At 45.1% G+C, this 20,936-nt stretch overlaps 1 protein-coding gene across 2 annotated transcripts in view; it reads right to left on the bottom strand.

The window, feature by feature from the left end:
- Window positions 1-3,946: 3,946 nt before the first annotated feature.
- The window catches only part of MMRN2 (multimerin 2), a 38,586-nt gene continuing 21,596 nt past the window's right edge, over window positions 3,947-20,936 (bottom strand). Inside the window, exons 2-7 of one of the 2 annotated variants that reach the window (XM_048506818.1) lie at window positions 18,522-18,644; window positions 17,591-17,697; window positions 13,656-13,730; window positions 12,479-12,649; window positions 9,783-11,690; window positions 3,947-4,374 (exon numbers count right to left, since the gene is read on the bottom strand). In XM_048506818.1, the coding sequence (XP_048362775.1) occupies window positions 3,998-4,374; window positions 9,783-11,690; window positions 12,479-12,649; window positions 13,656-13,730; window positions 17,591-17,697; window positions 18,522-18,644 (2,761 nt within the window). In that variant the 3' untranslated portion in view covers window positions 3,947-3,997. Of the gene's footprint in view, window positions 4,375-9,782; window positions 11,691-12,478; window positions 12,653-13,655; window positions 13,731-17,590; window positions 17,698-18,521; window positions 18,645-20,936 lie in introns of both variants that reach the window. The other variant, XM_048506817.1, reaches the window with a different exon arrangement.

Here is a 20,936-nt window from a genome sequence, read left to right as displayed (position 1 = left end):
CATTAGTAATTGTTTATTAAGTGAATTCCATATTGATGCCTAAAAACGTCTGCATGTGGGTGGCGCGCTGCTTTTTAAAATGCGCATTGGAAATGGTTGCTTTAAGGCTGCATCTCAAAAGTGATTTGTTTATCAGTTCCACAAATTACCAAGTGCCTGTTTCAAACCATGTGCACTTGTTTCAAACAAAGAATGCTGTTTCAAGACGCACAGAAATGAGTTCCCCAATTATTTACCGTTCGTGTTGTCGAAGGCTTTCACGGCCGGAATCAGCTGATTTCTGTGGGGTTTTGGGGCTGTGTGGCCATAATCTGGTAGTTTTTGCTTTTAATGCTCACCCACATCTGTGGCTGGCATTTTCAGAGGCATGTCATGGTAAGATGTGTTTCTCTTAGGCCATTTCCGCACGGCCAAATAATAGCGCCCTAGGGATGGAAAAAACGCTGACCCTAGGGTGCTGTTCGCACAGGAGGCGCTGCTGCATTGCAGCAGCACCGTCCTCACCTCCCCCAAGTGGCGTGAAGATGCCTCTTTCAACCCTCACTCCCTGAGTGAGGTTTTTGAAAAGCGGCGTTTTCCCGCCGGCGCAGTGCAAACCGCACTGGCATGAGGGCGCTGCTTTTGGCTCCCACTCACCTCTCGGTCCCGCGCAGCTCCGCAGGGCTGGAGGGACACGCCTATGCTGCCCTCCGACCCCTGGAGGTCGGAGGGTAGCTTGGGCGTGTCCCTCCAGCCCTGCAGAGCTGTGCTGAATGGAGAGGTGAGTGAGCTGGATGAACTGGGGACGGCTCCATGTGGAGCCGCCTCTCCGGTTCATCACATCTTCAGGGCCGCACGCACGCTACCGTGTGAACGGCCTCCGAGCTTCCACCGGCACAATTCATGCCAGTGGAGCTGTGTTTACGCCACCGTGTGGAAACAGCCTTCGCATAACATGCTTCTGAAGTTCCAACCATAGATGCTGGCAAAATGTTCGGAGCAAAAACTACCAGGCCACAGCCACACACCTTGAAAAATAGACAACAGCTGCTTACCATTTCTGTGCATCTGAAAGGGAAAAGAGAAAGTGATGTTTGGAAAATGTGCAGTGGCTTTGATGTTTGTGGTACTTCGCACATTTGTCCCTGGATATCCAAACCAGACTATGAAATACCTTATGGGAAGCTGTCATATTCTATCTTGACGAGAGACGGAAGACCACTGACTCCCTGTGCAAAGCAGTGCAATATTGAGCTTCTGCTCACAACAGCATCCTTCTGTGAAGTGTTCTCTTTTTTTCATAGCGTCTAGAATGATTTCCCCCTGTTTACGACATCTTGCTGTCCTTTTCCTCCACCTCTCCCCAACAGCAGTCAGCACGGAGCAAAGGCAAGACGCAGATTGATCACAACTCAGCATGGATCCTTCTGGTTACAGGGGGCAGGGGAAGAAACAGCGCTAGGAGTGTAATTTTTGTGATGCTTTTATATTGCGGGCTCTGCCAAAGTGGTTGGAGCCTCGATGGTATTACACAGTGATGGTCAAGCTTTCCACCTTCAGAGGTTTTTCCATGTTGATTTGTCAAGCAATGTGAAATATCTAGCCGGGGAGACCCAATGTGTTGCACACTCCCTTTCCACACTAGAAGGCCCAGGCCGACTGGACCTTACTGTGTTAAGAGTTTGACCTATAACACAACTTCCCCTGTTCTCCCCTGACCCGGAGGATACCTTGTGGGTGTTTCCCACCATGCAATTAGGGAGGCAGGAAATGATTTCAAACTTCCTCTTCCCATTGGACTGGGAATGCCCCCCTTTGTTAAGTCCTTTTCCGTCCTCAAGAGGAGAAGAAACTAACAAGGGTGCCTGTACTTCTGTTCTCCTACTGCTAGACCTTTTCGGCATACAAGAAGAAGAAGAAGAAGAAGAAGAAGAAGAAGAGTTTGGATTTATATCCCCCCTTTCTCTCCTGCAGGAGACTCAAAGGGGCTTACAATCTCCTTGCCCTTCCCCCCTCACAACAAACACCCTGTGAGGTGGGTGGGGCTGAGAGAGAGCTCAGAGAAGCTGTGACTAGCCCAAGGTCACCCAGCTGGCGTGTGTGGGAGTGTACAGGCTAATCTGAATTCCCCAGATAAGCCTCCACAGCTCAGGTGGCAGAGCTGGGAATCAAACCCGGTTCCTCCAGATTAGATACGCGAGCTCTTAACCTCCTACACCAACAGTTGGTAGAGTCCAAACCATCCACTAGGCTTTATGCACTAAATTTTCAGGAGTTTATTCCAGTTCCTGGGTAAACATGGGTTTGGGAGGAGCAGATGGAGGTGTCTACCTGCTTCTCTGACATATACATCAGCCAGAATTCAATTCATAGATGCCCGTAAGCCCAATGGAATGAATGAGTTTAAGCACAGCAAACTCTTGTGTAGGACGGTGGCCTGTTTCTTTAAAGAAAGTGTAGAGGTAAAACTGCTAAAGCAAAAACGGAGCCTCAGGAATCAATATGAAACAGAAGCCTTTATTAAAAAATAAGGAATAGTTTAATTTTCTAAAAGTATATGTTGATGTTAAACTACTGATCACAGTGGACAGGGTTTAGCTTTATGTGTTACTAAAAATGAGCTTGGAAGCATGTCCTGTAAGGATTTGAAGTTTAATAATTCCTCCTAAAGGGGTCTAGAAGTCAGTATTTGAGGCTGAAAGTTTTCTGTGCCCGTAGGGAACAGCCTAAATATTTATAAGAGGAGAGGGCAATGGAAGCCTTTATGAATTGGATGAGACACTACGAAGCAAACCACAGTCTGGATATATAAGGAGGGTATCAAATATGTATTATAAGTTCTATTACTCTCAACATGTAATTGGGTTCTGTGATGCTACAGCATACACTTGTTAGGAATGAGAATGACTTTTTTAGTTTGCTTGAAAGGTTAAATTGGTAATTCTGTATTTGTACACTGATCATGTGGCCAAAGAATTTTAATCCCCCACCCCCACCCCGCCCATGGCAGGTCCCTTAGCAAATGTCTGAAACTCAATGACGTGCCTTTGTGTTAGCTTAGTTTTTTTGCTGTCGTCCCAGTATCCAATTAATAGTACTTCGGTTAGTAGTTAAGCCGCTTGCAGTACCAGTTCACACGGTCAGGGAGTTTCAGCCTCGCGTGGGTCAGGGAATGTGGATATCCTGGCAGCTGCCTGGCGCGTCAAACTTTGTGCCATCCATCCGTTCCTCGTTCGGTGAATGAGTACCTCCAGCACAAGGCGTTAGGGGGTAAAGAAATAATGGGAAAGCAATGGCAAACTACCCCACAAAAACGGCTTGCCTATGAAATCTCTGCTCGCAGTGGTACCCCAGGATCAAACCCGACTGAAGGGGAAACTTCACCTTTTTAATATATCTAATTAATGAAGTTTATTGCCATGTGAAGACACACAGTTCAAATACTTGATAGGTTCAGCCTCCCTTTTAATAGCATCCTAAGTAGTCATTGACTAGCCATGGATTTTTCTAGCGCTAGGTCTTACAGGGTTGCTAGTCTTTCAGTTACTCATTAAGATGTTCCACTGGATTAAGAAGCCAGGAAAATTGTATGAAGACACTTAGGATAGTTCCATTAGCACCAGTCACCCCACCTGTGGTATGCTGGTAGGGAAAGGAAGTTAGGCGCCTGTGCTGAATTACATAAAAATGCATCTGCTTGCAATTGTCTTTCTATTAAAAACGATTGTTTCCTTTTCTGCAAAGCGTCGATAGCAGTTGTCCTAAGGCCGGGGGACCTCTAGAACGGAAGATATGGTCAATTGCTGGAACCTACGCTTTCTTAGGTGTTTGGAAGAAATGTCGGAAGTTCCATCGCCTCTTTCTAACGCTGCACAACAACATTAAGCAACTGCTGAGCTATTTCTAGAAAGCAGAACATTGTCCAATCGAGGGCAGGTCTATCTTTAAAAATATGCACACTCAGTAGTAGTGTATGGCTTATGGGGAAAATCATGTTTATTACCTTAGTGGCCCTTTTTCAAGTTTTGAATATCAGAAATCCAACCATGCTCATCCCGGCTGGGTTCCGTGTCACCGTGGAGCCCTGCAGCAGCTCAAACCACATGTGCTCTTCCTTTTTGAGCTCCACTAATGCAAAAGCGGTCATGGTGCCTCCTCCGTAGCCCTTTTTCTTCTTGCTGCCCGTGACTGTCATTCTGTGCCCGTTGCTAAAAACCAGCTGGGCAGTTCCTGGGCTAAATTCCATGCTGACGGCAACCATGTAAACACCACTGAGAGGAGACTTGAAGTAGCCGTGTTCGGGAAAATACCCGTCTCCGTAATTGAGATACGTTCTGTTGAGGCTCAGTCCTTCTCTTCCTTCTGGGTACTTCACATAAAATGCCACTGGTGAGTCTGGGAGGGGGAAAAGGAAATGGTTACACAGGGCAACAACATGATGCTGTAAGATCCCTGGACCCTTCCCAAGTGATCAGCACATTATGGCTGACAGACAGTAGGAAAGTTCCACAGGGCCTGCAAGACCAAGCTGTTCCACCGGGCCTTCGGAGAAGCCAGCCGCTGATGGCGCCCCTTCCCTCCCTCTTTCAACTTCTGCGGCCCTTATTACACCTATGGGCCCTTCCGTCTCCCTCTCAAGTGGGGTTTTTAAATTGTCTGGACGCTGTATTTTGTACACTGTATTTTAAATGGTCTTTATTATTTTAACGTTTTAGAGACCATATTTATATTATATTTCGATTTAAAATTATGAGAGTGCTCTACTTGTTAAGTTATGTTATTTATGTTGCACAGTGCTCTGAGCCCTTCGGGGGTGGGCTGTATAAAAGTTTAATAAATAATAATAATAAAGACACTGGGACCTGATATTGCCAACTCCAGTTTGGAAAATTCCTGGAGGTTTTGGGGTGGAGCCTGGGGAGTCTGGGATCAGGGAAGGGGAGAGACCTCTACAGCATAGGTGTCAAATTCGCGGCCCTCCAGATGTTAAGGACTACAGTTCCCATCATCCCCTGCCAGCATGATGCTGGCAGGGGATGGTGGCAACTGTAGTCCATAACATCTGGAGGGCCACGAGTTTGACACCTGTGCTCTACAGGGGTCACTCCAAAGCAGCAGCCATTTTCTCCAGGGGATTTGATCTGAAGGTTAGCTGAAATTCCGGGTGGCCTCCAGTTCCCACCTGAAAATATGGTTACCAACTCTCTGATGGGAAATTTCTGAGGATTTGGAGGTAGATCTTGAAGTCAGCAAGGTTTGAAGAGGGGAGGTATAATTGGCAAGGTATAATTCCATGAAGTCCTTCCTCCAAAGCAGTGGCTCTCAACCTTCCCAATGCCACAACCCTTTAATACAGTTCCTCATGTTGTGGTGACCCCCAACCCTAACATTTATCCATTTTACAGATGGAGAACACTGATGCAGAGAGTCTTAGGCAACCCCTGTGAAAGGGTCGTTCGACCCCCAAAGGGGTTGCTACTCACAGGTTGAGAACCGCTGCTCCAAGGAACCATTTTCTCTAGGGATAGTGATAAGCTCTCCAGGTGGCAGCTAGAGGTCTCCCAGAATTACAGCTGATCTCCAGACTGCATCAATCACCAATTATTATTTCCCTATATAAAACATTCTATTTCCCCTGGAGAAAACTGCTTCCTTCCCTAAAACCACTTTCCCAGACTCCCATCATCAAATCTCCAGGTACTTCTGAACACAAAGTTAGCCAAAGTTAGTTAACTACTGATACCTGACAGGTTATAATTCTGGGATCTCCAGGTCTCCCCTGGAAGTTAGGAACCCTAGAAGCAGCAATCATTGTCTAGGTTGCCCGGCAATTTCCCAGGAGCTTGTTTGTCACTGAGGTTTCTCCTCAACAACGTTTATTCATGTAGCCTGAGCCACTGCTGAAGTTTGGGAGAATCTCCAAGTCCGCTTGTGGTGCAGGAATGGCACAGAAGGAGAACTGGATGAAAATTTCCTACCAGTAGGTGGTGCTACAATGCAATACAAGACAGCAAAAAAAATTATCCAAGCTCCTTTGAGAAACAAACTTCCATGGAATCATAGAGTTGGAAGAGTCCCCAAGGGCCATCAAGTCCAACCCCCTGCAATGCAGGAACTCATGATCAAAGCACTCCTGACAGATGGCCATCCAGCCTCTGTTTAAAAACCTCCAAAGAAGAAGGAGAAGAGGAGGAGGAGTTTGGATTTATATCCCCCCTTTCTCTCCTGTAGGAGACTCAAAGGGGTTGACAATTTCCTTGCCCTTCCCCCCCCTCACAACAAACAGCCTGTGAGGTAGGTGGGGCTGAGAGAGCTCTGAAAAACTATGACTAGCCCAAGGTCACCCAGCTGGCGTGTGTGGGAGTGCACAGGCTAATCTGAATTCCCCAGATAAGCCTCCACAGCTCAGGCGGCAGAGCAGGGAATCAAACCGGGTTCCTTCAGATTAGAATGCACCTGCTCTTAACCACTATACCACTGCTGCCCACCCACCTCCTAGGTAGTGCAACTTTCTCAAAACAGATGTCCCCAAGTTCTGCTTAAAGCAGCATTGCCTGTTTTGGGTCATATGTGACCACCAGTCATTACCACCTTGTTCAATACATACTATTTTTTGAAAGTTTTACATTACAGTGCCAGGCTTTTCCTTGGGGCCAAAGTGTCCCTGAGGTTTCTTAAGGTGGCAGTGGCGTCGGAGGTGAAGAGCTCGTGTATCTAATCTGGAGGAACCGGGTTTGATTCCCCGCTCTGCCGCCTGAGCTGTGGAGGCTTCTCTGGGGAATTCAGATTAGCCTGTACACTCCCACACACGCCAGCTGGGTGACCTGGGGCTAGTCACAGCTTCTCGGAGCCCCACCCACCTCACAGGGTGTTTGTTGTGAGGGGGGAAGGGCAAGGAGATTGTCAGCCCCTTTGAGTCTCCTGCAGGAGAGAAAGGGGGGATATAAATCCAAACTCTTCTTCTTTTAAACCTCCCTCCTTTTCTTCTTCTGGCTTGCTTCCTGTTTCTCTTGCAGCAGGCTGCTTCTCAAACGTCATTAATCATTTGTAAATTACCAGTTCCTGTTTGGTGGGGCTTCTTTAGGCATCCTATTTAAGTGCTGTACCTTATGATTCTTGACAAATGTATTTTCTTTTATGTACACTGAGAGCATATGCACCGGAGACAAATTCCTTGTGTGTCCAATCACACTTGGCCAATAAAGATTCTATTCTATTCTATTCTATTCTATTCTATTTTTCTACAGCCAAAACTGCTGTTCATTTTAAAAATATTTTCGATGATATTTTTCACAGTTTCATCATTACGACCATCGTTTCAGAAGGGCAGCTGCGTTAGTCTGCAGTAGAAGAGTTGGATTCAAGTCCAAAAGCGCCTTACAAACCAATACAATTGTGGAGGTGCAAGCTTTTGAGAGTTAAAACTACCTTTGCAGTCATAAAACAAAATTATGACCAGTGATATTGGCTAGCTGTGCTTAACCCCTTCCCTGAGAAAACCGGGGTTGCTAATTACTACTGATTTATGATGGTGGAAATTGCTGTGAAGTCACAGGGCGGCTTCTCACAGGGTTTTCAAGGCAAGGGACGGAGGTGGTTTTGCCTGCCTCTGTGTAGAGACATTGGACTCCCATCCAAAAACTAACCTGGGCCTACCCTGCTTAGCTTCCAAGATGTGACAAGATGGGGCTAGGCTGGACTTTAAGAACATAAGAACATAAGAATTAGCCTGCTGGATCAGACCAGAGTCCATCTAGTCCAGCATTCTGCTACTCGCAGTGGCCCACCAGGTGCCTTTGGGAGCTCACATGCAGGATATGAAAGCAATGGCCTGCTGCTGCTCCTGAGCACCTGGTCTGCTAAGGCATTTGCAATCTGAGATCAAGGAGGATCAAGATTGGTAGCCATAAATCGACTTCTCCTCCATAAATCTGTCCAAGCCCTTTTTAAAGCTATCCAGGTTAGTGGCCATCACCACCTCCTGTGGCAGCATATTCCAAACACCAATCACACGTTGCATGAAAAAACGTTTCTTTTTATTAGTCCTAATTCTTCCCCCCAGCATTTTCAATGGATGCCCCCTGGTTCTAGTATTGTGAGAAAGAGAGAAAAATATCTCTCTGTCAACATTTTGTACCCCATGCATAATTTTATAGACTTCAATCATATCCCCCCTCTGACGTCTCCTCTCCAAACTAAAGAGTCCCAAACGCTGCAGCCTCTCCTCATAAGGAAGGTGCTCCAATCCTTCAATCATCCCTTTGTTGCCTCCCTTCTCTGCACTTTTTCATTCTCTTCGATATCCTTTTTGAGATGTGGCGACCAGAACCGAACATTGCACTCCAAGTGCTGCTCGCACTACACTGCTTTCATATATAAGGGCACGACAATCTTTGCAGCTCTTATTATCAACTCCCTTCCTAATGATCCCCAGCATAGAGTTTGCTCTTTTTTCATTAGCTGCCATGCATTGAGTTGACATTCCTATTGAACTAATTATCCATCAATTAAGACTTAAATCCCTCTTCCTCTACTAGACTGATAGCAACGTTCCACCCTCGTAGCGTGTATGTGAAGTTTGGATTTTTTGCCCCTATGTGCATCACTTTCCAGGTCAGGGTACTTGTCCATGAGTGCCCCCCCTCCCCCAAACATACTCCTGTAACAGGAAAGAATTGTAGGGAGATAATGGACTTCCAACAGCCCAAAAAGATCCTCAATGGAACTGCTCCAAATCCAGCTTCTCAAAGTGCTTTCATTATAAAGGCATAATGTCTTTATAAGGGGGATGCGTTCTGTTCAGAATGTTGTCAAAGAGCAGACTGCTTGAGACGGGAAGCGTCAAAGTCGACAGGCTTCAGTGGTTCAGAGGAGGAGGCGGAATTTTGAGACAGAGACTAAAAGTGCTGCTGTAGAGTTCCATCAGCCTGAAACTGACAGGCTGTAACTGATCGAGCTAAATTATATTTTCATTAAATCTGGACACGCGCAGTGTCTTTTGCTTAACTGCCAGGCAAAGAGATTCTCTGTTGTCCTAGTCGCTCACACGTTGCTGTTGCTTTCCCAAACGGCCTCCCCATAAATACAATAAAATATTCTTTCCCTCACGATGACATCTGGAAATACTTGTTTTGACTTCCTTCAGCTCTGAGCCAGGCTGCATAACAATGAATGATGCGTAAGCTTTCCAAATATTCTTGACAATCGTGAATTTTTCAGTTTAGGTACAGCCACCCTGTTAACAAACAGCAGACTTGGTTTTGATTACTTATACACTTGCGTATAAGTCGGCCCGAATATAAGTCGAGGCACCTAATTTTACCACAAAAAACTGGGAAACTTATTGTCTCGAGTATAAGTCTAGGGTGGGAAATGCAGCAGCTACAAGTGCAATGGAATCTCTCTCCAAGAGGATGCCATGCCTGTCAGAACACAGATTTCAAGGGCACAGAGGTACCTAACACGGCAATCAGAGCCAATGGAGCAACTCTAATTGCAAAGACTATGGCTTTATCAAAGCTGGAGGATTTACAAACCTAGCTTTGCATAAAAACACAAAAGGGAATGGTGAATTTAATACTCAAAGTTGGATGCAGGCAAAATGCTTCTGCCACAGTTGGTATGATCTCCTTTCTCTGTGTGCCTCAGCTCCGGCGGCCATCTTGGAATTACCATATATACTCGAGTATAAGCCGAAGGGGCTTTTTCAGCATTAAAAATGTGCTGGAAAAGTCGACTTATACTTGAATATATACGGGTAGTTACTATCTGAATGTGCAGAAACGATATTTGAGAGCACTCACCTGTCTCCAAGCTCTCTGTCTGTATCTTGTTTCTTCCATTCAAAGTTCCTTCTCCGTGGTGGTTGGCTTCATTCCTGTCCCTCGTTTTTTGCCGCTCCTGAACTTTAAGCTGCTTTCTCATTTGTCTGCCCATCATCGACTGAATCTTTGCCACATCCAAACTTACGTTAGTGGAAGCTAACTCTTGGTTACTTCCAAACAGCTTTTGGAATATCTGCAGATGCTCATCAAAGGTTTTCTTGGTCAATTCTAGTTCTTCCCTCAAGTTCTCCAATGAAACATTGAGTGGATCCACCATGTTGACCACAGTGTGATTACAGCAAGGATTGGCCCGATCCCTTTGGAATTCATATTTCTTCATTTCCCTGCTAAGGTGTCCAATCTCCTTCTTTAGGATCATGATGTCATGGTATGCCGGATTATCCGGGATGTCCTCCATGGCAGCTTCATGGTTTGGCTCCATATGTTCCACACTGCCATGTTGAACACTGTCTTCTTTCACTGTGTTCTCTATTTGTTTTTCAGGGGTGGGATGCATATGAAGTTTATAGTCATTGGGGATGGTCCCTCGAGCCATCTCTAAAGAGTGCATTTTCTTCATAAGGGATTCCATGGTGATATTCTCTTTCTCAAGGTTGTCCAAAATTAGTCTGAAAACCTCCTGAAGTTGATCTAGAGAGGATATTAAGGAGCTAGGATCTTCTTCGGTCAAACGTTCCATAATTTCTTCTCCAAGCAAGGCCTCTAGTGCTGTTTCATGTCTCATGGCATCGACCAACAAAGAGTTGAAAGAGCTGTTGAGATACTTGACTTGCCAGTGCACCCTCTCGTCCGTTTTCCTCAGGACACCGATATCCTCAGACAGAGCTTCAGTCTGGGCCTTAAGAAGAGAGACTTCACCTTCCAGCTCTCGGCTTAGTTTTTGCTGGAAATCGAGAGGTTGATGAAAAAGGCGGAAAGCAGTCGCGAGATCGTCGATTTCATTTTTGAGAGCTTTTAGACGTGCCTCAAATTGCTTCATTTCCTCTCTGATTGCGCGGGTGGCGTTCGCGTGCTCTTCACTGTCAAGGTCTGAAGGTAGCTTTATGCAATGGCATGCTCTCGTAGACCTCTCTAGATCCAAGTGGCTCTCTCTGATGTTTTCCAGACTATCGTTGAGGGCCAGGATCTTCCTTTCCAAGTCTTCCTTGTATTCCTCGATAATGAGACTTTTCTCGATCAAGGCCACTCTAAGCTCTTCCATTTCGCTCTTTGAACTGGCTTTGAACGCATTCATGGAAACCTGTAACTTGTTCATATCATCGTAGAACTCATCAGTTTCTTCATAGAGCTCCTTTAGCTGTTGTGTATGCCCTGCTAGGGTCTGGTTTAGTATCTGAACGCCAGTCTGGGTGGTCTCCTCATTCTGGTTGCTGTGTTGCGCTGGGAATCCGGCCAAGTTTCTGTTCAGGGTCTCCAGGTCATTACGAAGATAGTCTTGTTCTTGTCTCATGTCTGCCAGGCTGTTGTTTAAGGCTAACAAGGAAGAGTGTTGTATCTTGTGGTATCTCTTCAGCTTCGTGTCCGTGTCTGCTTTGATCATGGTAAGATTGTAATGCATCGCTGTCCGTTGCAAGTGTAAATGAGCGTCTATGTCTCTCTTCATCTGGTCCACTCGCCATACGTTTTCCTGAATTTTGGATTCAAACTTAGTTCCAAGTTCTTGGAAATCTTTCTTTGGCACAGTGCTTTCTTGGAATTTCTCAATGCTTTTCCGATTGGCCTCAACATCCTGTGAGAGATTTTTCAACATAATGGAAAGATCCTGTAGACTTTTATTGAAGCTGGACCAGACCGGGTTGAAATGTTCCTTTAAGAAACTCTCTACGTGGGAAGCAACTATTTGCTGGAGGAATTGTTCCTGTGCTCCTGAAACAGCATAAAATCAAAAGAATACAAGCAAACATTTATTATGGGTAATGATCCAGATAACAGATGGATCCCAAAATTGCACAGGAAAAAATAACCCAGGAAGAGCATACAGGAAAATAAAATACCACATTAAAAGTCACATAAATATTCCTTTCCTTTGGCAATGCATATATCAACCTCAAAGGTCACCACAACATATATTTTACCATGGTTGCTAAAGGTGCTGAGCTTTGACCCTCTGCTACTTTTGGAGTAGATGGGGAATGAGAGGTCCACTTTGTGATCTTCACAAGCTGTGCTCCACATGTCGATGTCACTGGAGAAAAGTCATGGTCTCTGCTCTAATGCCGCCCTGCAATTAGGCTGAAAGACTACCAAGATCTCCCAATAAGTTTCTTAACTAACACAGGTCTCCCCATTCAAACTCATCTACATTCTGCTCCCAGCATCTGAGTGTAGAACACACAAGTTTTATTTATCGTAACTGATAGCTTTGAAGAATTGGCCTCCGTCAACTTAAAAGTCATATATGTTAGGATCCTCTCAAGACATCAAGGCACCCTACAGAAGAGTTCAAGGACCAACCCATCGTATCTTTCATAATGCATTTGTATGCTTAGGGCAGGGCAGGAGATGGAGAGATAGCATGATATGATTTATGGGATAATGAGATCCCGATGGGTCTAATCCCAGCTGTCCAGCCGCATCATAAACATTCATTCCTTTCCACTTAGTCCCATGTCATTGATTTGTTTGCACATATTTTTCTCTGGCTGAATTCTCACCTGTTTGGTTGCGACTCGCTTCAACTCGTGGGCGACTGATGTTGTAGTGAAATGCCTTCTGCAAGATGCCCAAGTTGCTCGTTGCCTGGTGGATATCGTTCTGCAGATCCTCCAGCTGTGCTTCGTGGCTCTGGTGAGCTTCCAGGAGGTCTTGGGATTCCAGTGTTGTGACTGCTAGTTGCAAACATACCCATTTAAAAAAAGCCCAAACAAAATAGCAAGTGATAAAACAGTTTCTGATAGACCTCAGTGTGGAAGGCAGTCTTTCCAATGAGGATAATTATAGTTAAAAATAAAGTAATCTCAAACCACAAGCGGGTGGCATGGTGACCTCTCACGGCGTTTTCAAGGCAAGAGAAGAGCAGAGGTTGTCTGCCGTTGCCTTCCTTTGCATAGCAACCCCGGTCTTCTTAACGGTCTCCCATGCAGGTGTTACCCTCTAAAGCCCTAAATGATCTGTACCTACAGAACCATCTCTCTCACTATAACCCAGTGATGGTGAACCTTTTCGAGGCCGAGTGCCCAAATTGCAACCTAATACCCACTTTTTTATTGCAAAGTGCCAGCACGGCAATTTAACCTGAATACTGAGGTTTTAGTTTATTACAAAGATCAGGTCCCCTTAAGGCACAGGTGTCAAACTCGCGGCCCTCCAGACGTTATGGACTACAGTTCCCATCATCCCCTGCCGGCATCATGCTGGCAGGGGGTGATGGGAACTGTAGTGCATAACATCTGGAGGGCCACGAGTTTGACACCTGTGCCTTAAGGTAATGGCAGTTTCAGATGGCAGACTCCTTGGCATTATATCCTGTTGAGGTCCATCCTCTTCCCAAATCCTGCCTTCCCAGCCCCAAATCTCCAGGAATCCCCTTCCCTGGAATGGGCAGCCATCACTGCAGATCTCAATTTGCAAAGCACTGGATCCAACCCACACGGTTTTGATTTTCCACTGAACTATTCACTACTGTGACTTGCGTACGGAAAGCTATGTTGTATGAATAAATAATGTATTAATGTTAAAATACCGGGCATGTCTTTTAGCCTAATGGGCCTTCCACATTAGGAAAGCTTTCCGTCAAGAAGCAGGGGAGAGTGGAGAAGAATAAACATGAGGTATAATTGTCAGCAAGAGGGGAAGAGTGTTGTTCAAAGAGCAGGGAGAATTTAAACCTACTTTGGCTCGAGAATGCTTCTTTTGCTGCTTCCCAGCCTCCTGGCTTAGTGGTAGGCGCTGGAAAGAAATTAGGGTCTGCAAACAAAAAATGGATAAATCAGCGGATTTTTTTTCCCCTGTAGAACATTTCAGAAATGGAACGCTCCAGAAATTTTTTTATTTATTTTATTTATTTATTAGATTTTTATACCGCCCTATCCCCGAGGGGCTCCGGCGGTGTACAACAATAAACATAATATAACATAAAATGGCTAAATCTTTAAAAGCAGTGATAAAACAGTAAAAGCTAAATCTTATAAATACAATACAATAAAATACAATAAAAATACAATAATAAATATAAATGGCGTCCAGCAGCTCCATATTCAAAATCCTCTCCCCAAGAGGGAGGAATGGCAGGTCCCAGATGTAGAGGGCCATGAGGTAGAGGGCCATGAAAGGGGGGGAGGGGGCACCATCAGCGGCCGGTTCCTCCAAAGGCCCAGCGGAACAGCTCCGTCTTACAGGCCCTGCGGAACTCACCAAGGTCCCACAGGGCCCGGACAGTTGGAGGAAGAGCGTTCCACCAGGCCGGGGCCAGAGCACATGTTGCACATGGATGATGAACAGTATTACATAAAAAGAATCTCGTAAGCAATAGTAGCGTTTCTGGGTGCTCAAGATACATTACTTCGCTTTCAGTAATCCTCAATGATGATATACTGCTGGACTTCAATGTGGGTCATGGCCAGGGGAGGGGAGGATACAGGCTATAACTCACAGATTCTGTTGTTCGCAGTGGAACTTCCTTCTGAGTAAATATGCATAAAATGCTATTACACCATATTTACCTGTGTAACGGCATGAGACAGATTTCTTGAATGTTCAGTCTGGCCTTCAAATTGGAATCACACATTAGAATCTAAAAGGGGGACTTCCTTCAGTTCGCAGTCTGCAATCATCAACAGCACCCATAAGGACAAGTCTGCTGGATCAGACCAGAGTCCATCTAGTCCAGCACTCTGCAACTCGCAGTGGCCCACCAGGTGCCTTTGGGAGCTCACATGCAGGATGTGAAAGCAATGGCCTTCTGCTGCTGCTGCTCCCGAGCACCTGGTCTGCTAAGGCATTTGCAATCTCAGATCAAGGAGGATCAAGATTGGTAGCCATAGACCGACTTCTCCTCCATAAATCTGTCCAAGCCCTTTTTTAAAGCTATCCAGGTTAGTGGCCATTACAACCTCCTGTGGCAGCATATTCCAAACACCAATCACACACTGCGTGAAGAAGTGTTTCCTTTTATTAGTCCTTATTCTTCCCCCCAGCATTTTCAATGGATGCCCCCTGGTTCTAGTATTGTGAGAAAGAGAGAAAAATTTCTCTCTGTCAACATTTTCTACCCCATGCATAATTTTATAGACTTCAATCATATCCCCCCTCAGACGTCTCCTCTCCAAACTAAAGAGTCCCAAACGCTGCAGCTTCTCCTCATAAGGAAGGTACTCCAATCCCTCAATCATCCTCATTGCCCCTCTCTGCACTTTTTCTATCTCTTCGATATCCTTTTTGATAACTCTTCAATCTACCCAATAAGATAGCTGGGTATTGTTTTTATTTGTTTGTTTATTTCTACCTTGTTTTTATTTATTCATTTATTTTTGCAGAACTCCTGGAGGCTTGCAAATGTAAGTAAAACAACAATGATAAAAAATATATAGATCACAGTTTAAAATGGCAATTAGGACTGCCAATAAATTAAAAAAAACCTAAATGAGTCCAATGTGGCCCTACTTAAAATGTAAAGATTGAAAGTGAGGGGGCCAGACAGACAAACTTTTCTGGGGAGGTTATTCCATAATCACAGGACTGCCCATGAAAAGGTCCTTTCTCATGTGTCCAACAGATGATATTCTTTGGTTGATAGGATGGTTAGGAGGGTCTCTCCCTGTGGTCTTGATTCCTGGGCAGGAACATTTGGGAAACACCAGGTCCAGGCCATACAGAGCTTTGAAGGACAAAGCCAGCACCTTGAATTAGGCTTGGGAGTGGGTTGAATGTCGGTGTAATTGCTGTAATATTAGGGGTGGGGGTGATCTCCTTCCAGTAGCTGGCCCCGAGCTACAGTCTATCTACAGCAGGGGTTCTCAACCTGTGGGTCGCGATCCCTTTGGGGTCACAGTTTAAACTGTGATTTTAAACTGTGGTTCTCAACCTGTGGGTCACGACCCCTTTGGGGGTCGAACGATGCTTTCACAGGGGTCGCCTAAGATAATCAGAAAACACATATTTCCAATGGTCTTAGGAACCGAGATGTGTGTTTACAATGTATAATGATATATAGATGGATAGTGCTGGGATACAGGAGAGAGATCTGCATTCTTATTTTGTTGTAGATATTTTTACTAAATTGGAGATTTGTAATATATTTGGTCATTAACTGTAAATAAAGTCTTCTTCTAGGAACCGAGACACAAATAATTTTATGGTTGGGGGGTCACCACAACATGAAGAACTCTATTAAAGGGTCACGGCATTAGGAAGGTTGAGAACCACTGATCTACAGCATTTTGCACTAGCTGCAGCCCCAAACACTCTTCAAGGGCACCCCCCTACGGCAGTTTGCCCAATTTCACCCTGGTGGCGAAGATGAGCCAAAATCTTCCTGCTCTACAACTCAGCCAGCACACTTTGCTAGGCTACCACATCTTGTCCTTCTCCCTGCTTTATAAAGATGTGATTAAGGTTTCCCTTTTTAATTTTTTTAATGACATTAAATAGATACACATGCATGGCAAAAAAAAAACCCCAACTACACTCCAAAGCAAACAAAGAACTGTGTAACTTCACATCCAATATGACATGATACCATCAAGTTATGGTAAGGGAAAACATGCACACACATATAAAAACATTTTAAAAGAGCGGGGAAAGGAGGTACGGGCTTTCCTCTAAAATGGCTGAGACATTTCATGTCAATTTCAAAATCCTTCCAAGGTCGGTAAAATAAGTACCCAGCTGGCTGGGGGGTAAAGTGTAGATGACTGGCAAAGGCAGTGGCAAACCACCCCATTAACATAGTCTGCCTAGTAAATGTTGTGATGTGACGTCATCCCATAGGTCAGTCACAATCTGGTATAAGGGATTACTCTTGTGCGTAACACACACACACACAACTATTCAATGCCTTTTCAAAAATGTACATGTAAGCAGTGGTGGGATCCAAAAAATTTTAGTAACAGGTTCCCATGGTGGTGGGATTCAAACTGTGGCGTAGCGCCAATGGGACTGGGCGGGGCACGACGGGGGCGTGGATGGGCATTCCGGGGGCGGGGCATTCCTGGGCAGGGCTGTGGCAAGGATGCAGCCGCTGCGCTGGTCCTTGTGTGGGAAACGAATGCACGCAGGCGCAGGCTGTCATGCACGCCGGTGCACCTCCTGCTAGACTGCTTCAAGTTCTGCGCGCTACTGCTGAGAGGAGGGGCATAACTAAGGCAAAAATCACGTGGCAAAATCACCAATTAGTAACCCCCTCTCGGCACACACAAATAATTAGTAACCTACTCTCGGGAACCTGTGAGAACCTGCTGGATCCCACCTCTGCATGTAAGGCCCTCCAACCATTAAAGAAATTATTTAATGAGCTATGTTCTTGAAATCCTATTCAGTAAATTATAAAACTATTCCAAATCATCTTAACGTCCCTTTTAGCCCCTGAATGAATCTAATCCTATTTGTTACACTTTCAAGGGCCACTATATTCCTTAATGTATCCCACCACCTGTCTAAGGAAATCCCACTGGCATTTTTCCAACACGGGGCAATAAGCATTCTAGCGGCATCTAATAAACAGTTAATAAGTGCATTTTATGTTTGCACAGACTGAAAAGCATCCTTGCACAAACTGAGAGGGTGCCCTCGAGCTCTTACGTTCTTTTCCCATGCCAAGGTTTCCTTACCGTAGTGTTCACAGTTCTTGCCAGTGTATCCTGGGCAACACTTCCAATGCACCGAGCTTTGTACTTTTTGCTTTATCTGATAGATTGGCCTTACAGCTGTTCTATACCTAGCGAATAAACAATATTTAAAAAAACCTTTAGAAATTACAGATCAGCAACATTTTCGACATTGACAGAAGAAGAAGAAGAAGAAGAAGAAGAAGAAGAAGAGGAGGAGGAGGAGGAGGAGGAGGAGGAGTTTGGATTTGTATCTCCCCTTTCTCTCCTGCAGGAGACTCAAAGGGGCTTACAATCTCCTTGCCCTTCCCCCCTCACAACAAACACCCTGTGAGATAGATGGGGCTGAGAGAGCTCCGAGAAGCTGTGACTAGCCCCACGTCACCCAGCTGGCATGTGTGGGAGTGTACAGGCTAATCTGAATTCCCCAGATAAGCCTCCACAGCTCAGGCGGCAGAGCGGAGAATCAAACCCGGTTCCTCCAGATTAGATACAGGAGCTCTTAACTTCCTACACCACTGCTGCAAGGGCATTTCTTTGGCACTGAAGTTGGTTTCATAATCTGTCCTTCTTGCCAGGGAATCCCACAAACGACAATTCTCAGGATTCCTTTGGGGAAGCCCTGATGAGCCAACTAAAACTAGTAGGGTATATAAGCAGGGCCTCTATCAAGAAACCTTAAGGCTTTATTGAAACCAAGAGCCAGTGTGGGGCAATGACTGGAGTGTCAGACTGTGACAGGATTTGAAGCCGTACTCTACCATGAAAGCTTGTTGGGTGGCCTTGGTTCCAGACACACGCTCTCCACTTAACCTACCCCAGAGGGTTGTTGTGACGATAAAGCCGAGGAAAGGAGAACAGTGTAAATCAGTGTAATTTCCTTTTTGGAACAAAGGTGGGTTTAAATGAAGTAAGCAAATAAACAAATACTTACATGATCTTCTGGCAGTCCGGAGTCCCATGTGGACACGGTTGCTGCGATTTGATTACGTATTTCTCTGTAGTGCAAACACCGACATATGTCACCAGCCGGGACTGCGTGTAAGAGCACCAGTTTCTAGTAGGGAAGAGAGAAGCTATGAAACTATCCACCATCAATCTCTATTCCACTGTAGCACCATTTTTCAAGCAGACACGCTGTACCTTCAGTGAGAATATAAGAGGCAGAAATCCACAAAGGAAGCTTTTTGCTATCTGCATATTTGTGGTTTTCCTTGCTGATTGCTGACAAGCACAGCAGACAGAACAGCACTATGACTCTAGCCACCTTCTGTACCCGCTGCCAAGCCAGGTATATGTAACACCCTTTTAGCATTAGGTTTACCAACTGGTATTAAACTGATCTAGTAAGAAAAACTGTGCTCTATCAGGTCTCCAGCACTAGAGAAGCTAGTGACTGCTGGATTCTGCTCTTTTATTATTAGTTTATTTTGCTCTACCATAGTTAGGTTGTCCTGACCTGGATAGGCTAAGCTCATCAGAAGGAAGCTTATACAGGTTCTCAATAAAATAATCCATAAAGTACAGCTTTTGGGACTCACTCAAGCTAAGTCCTTTAGTAGCATACAGTATGCAAATAAACACAACTCAGAACCAAAAGTTTACATACTAAAAGGATGGAACAGTCTAAACATTAACTTCAAAAAAGTATGCCTGTTATTCGAATTAGATCAGTCCTGAACCCATTCATTCAGAATAGTTCCAGGACTGGATCGTGGTGTTTTAGCACCCATGAGATGAACGTTGCTGCTGTTTCTCACTTTAATATGCAACTTATCCCTGAAATCAGGCTCTATCCCTGAAGACTGGAAGATGGCCAATGTAACACCAATTTTTAAGAAAGGATCTAGAAAGGACCCGGGAAATTACAGGCCAGTCAGTTTGACATCTGTTCCTGGTAAATTAGTAGAATCTATCATTAAAGATAAAATTATCAAACATGTAGAAAAGCAAGACCTGCTGAGAAAGAGTCAGCATGGCTTTTGCAGAGGCAAATCCTGTCTTACAAACTTACTAGAGTTCTTTGAGGATGTAAACAGGCATGTGGATAAGGGGGAACCAGTGGACATAGTCTACTTGGATTTCCAAAAGACAAAGTTCCTCACCAGAGACTATTGAGAAAACTCAGCAATCAAGGAATAAGAGGGGAAGTCCTCCTATGGATTAAAAACTGGTTGAGAAACAGGAAGCAAAGAGTGGGTGTAAATGGGAAGTTCTCACAATGGAGAGATGTAGGGAGTGGTGTCCCCCAAGGATCCGTTTTGGGACCAGTGCTCTTTAACCTATTCATAAATGACCTGGAAGTAGGGGTGGGTAGCGTGGTGGCCAAGTTTGCAGATGATACCAAATTATGTAGGGTGGTGAGAACCACAAAGGATTGCAAAGAGCTCCAAGCGGACCTTGATAAATTAGGTGAGTGGGCTAAGAAATGGCAAATGCCGTTCAATGTAGCTAAATGCAAAGTGATGCACATAGGGGCAAAAAATCCAAACTTCACATACAAGCTACAAGGGTCAGTGCTATCAGTCACAGACCAGGAAAGGGATTTGGGCGTTTTGGTTGATAGTTCCATGGGAATGTCAACTCAATGCATGGCAGCTGTGAAAAAGGCAAACTCTATGCTGGGGATCATTGGGAAAGGAATTGATAATAAAACTGCAAGGATTGTCGTGCCCTTATATAAAGCAGTGGTGCAACCGCACTTGGAGTACTGTGTCCAGTTCTGGTCGCCGCATCTCAAAAAGGATATTGAGGAGATAGAAAAAGTGCAGAGAAGGGCAACAAGGATGATTGAGGGACAGGAGCACCTTCCCTATGAGGAGAGGCTGCAGCGTTTGGGACTCTTTAGTTTGGAGAGGAGACGTCTGAGGGGGGATATGATTGAAGTCTATAAAGTTATGCATGGGGTAGAAAATGTTGACAGAGAGAAATTTTTCTCTCTTTCTCACAATACTAGAACCAGGGGGCATTCATTGAAAATGCTGGGGGGAAGAATTAGGACTAATAAAAGGAAACACTTCTTCACGCAGCGTGTGATTGGTGTTTGGAATATGCTGCCACAGGAGGTGGTGATGGCCACTAACCGGGATAGCTTTAAAAGTAGCTTGGACAGATTTATGGAGGAGAAGTCGGTCTATGGCTACCAATCTTGATCCTCCTTGATCTGAGATTGCAAATGCCTTAACAGACCAGGTGCTCGGGAGCAACAGCCGCAGAAGGCCATTGCTTTCACATCCTGCATGTGAGCTCCCAAAGGCACCTGGTGGGCCACTGCGAGTAGCAGAGAGCTGGACTAGATGGACTCTGGTCTGATCCAGCTGGCTTGTTCTTATGTTCTTATGTTCTATCA

The sequence above is a fragment of the Sphaerodactylus townsendi genome, linkage group LG08, assembly GCF_021028975.2.
Source record: "Sphaerodactylus townsendi isolate TG3544 linkage group LG08, MPM_Stown_v2.3, whole genome shotgun sequence".
NCBI classification, from domain to species: domain Eukaryota; kingdom Metazoa; phylum Chordata; class Lepidosauria; order Squamata; family Sphaerodactylidae; genus Sphaerodactylus; species Sphaerodactylus townsendi.
Note: the sequence above shows the minus strand (reverse complement) of the source record. Positions and strands in the feature narration are given on the sequence as shown.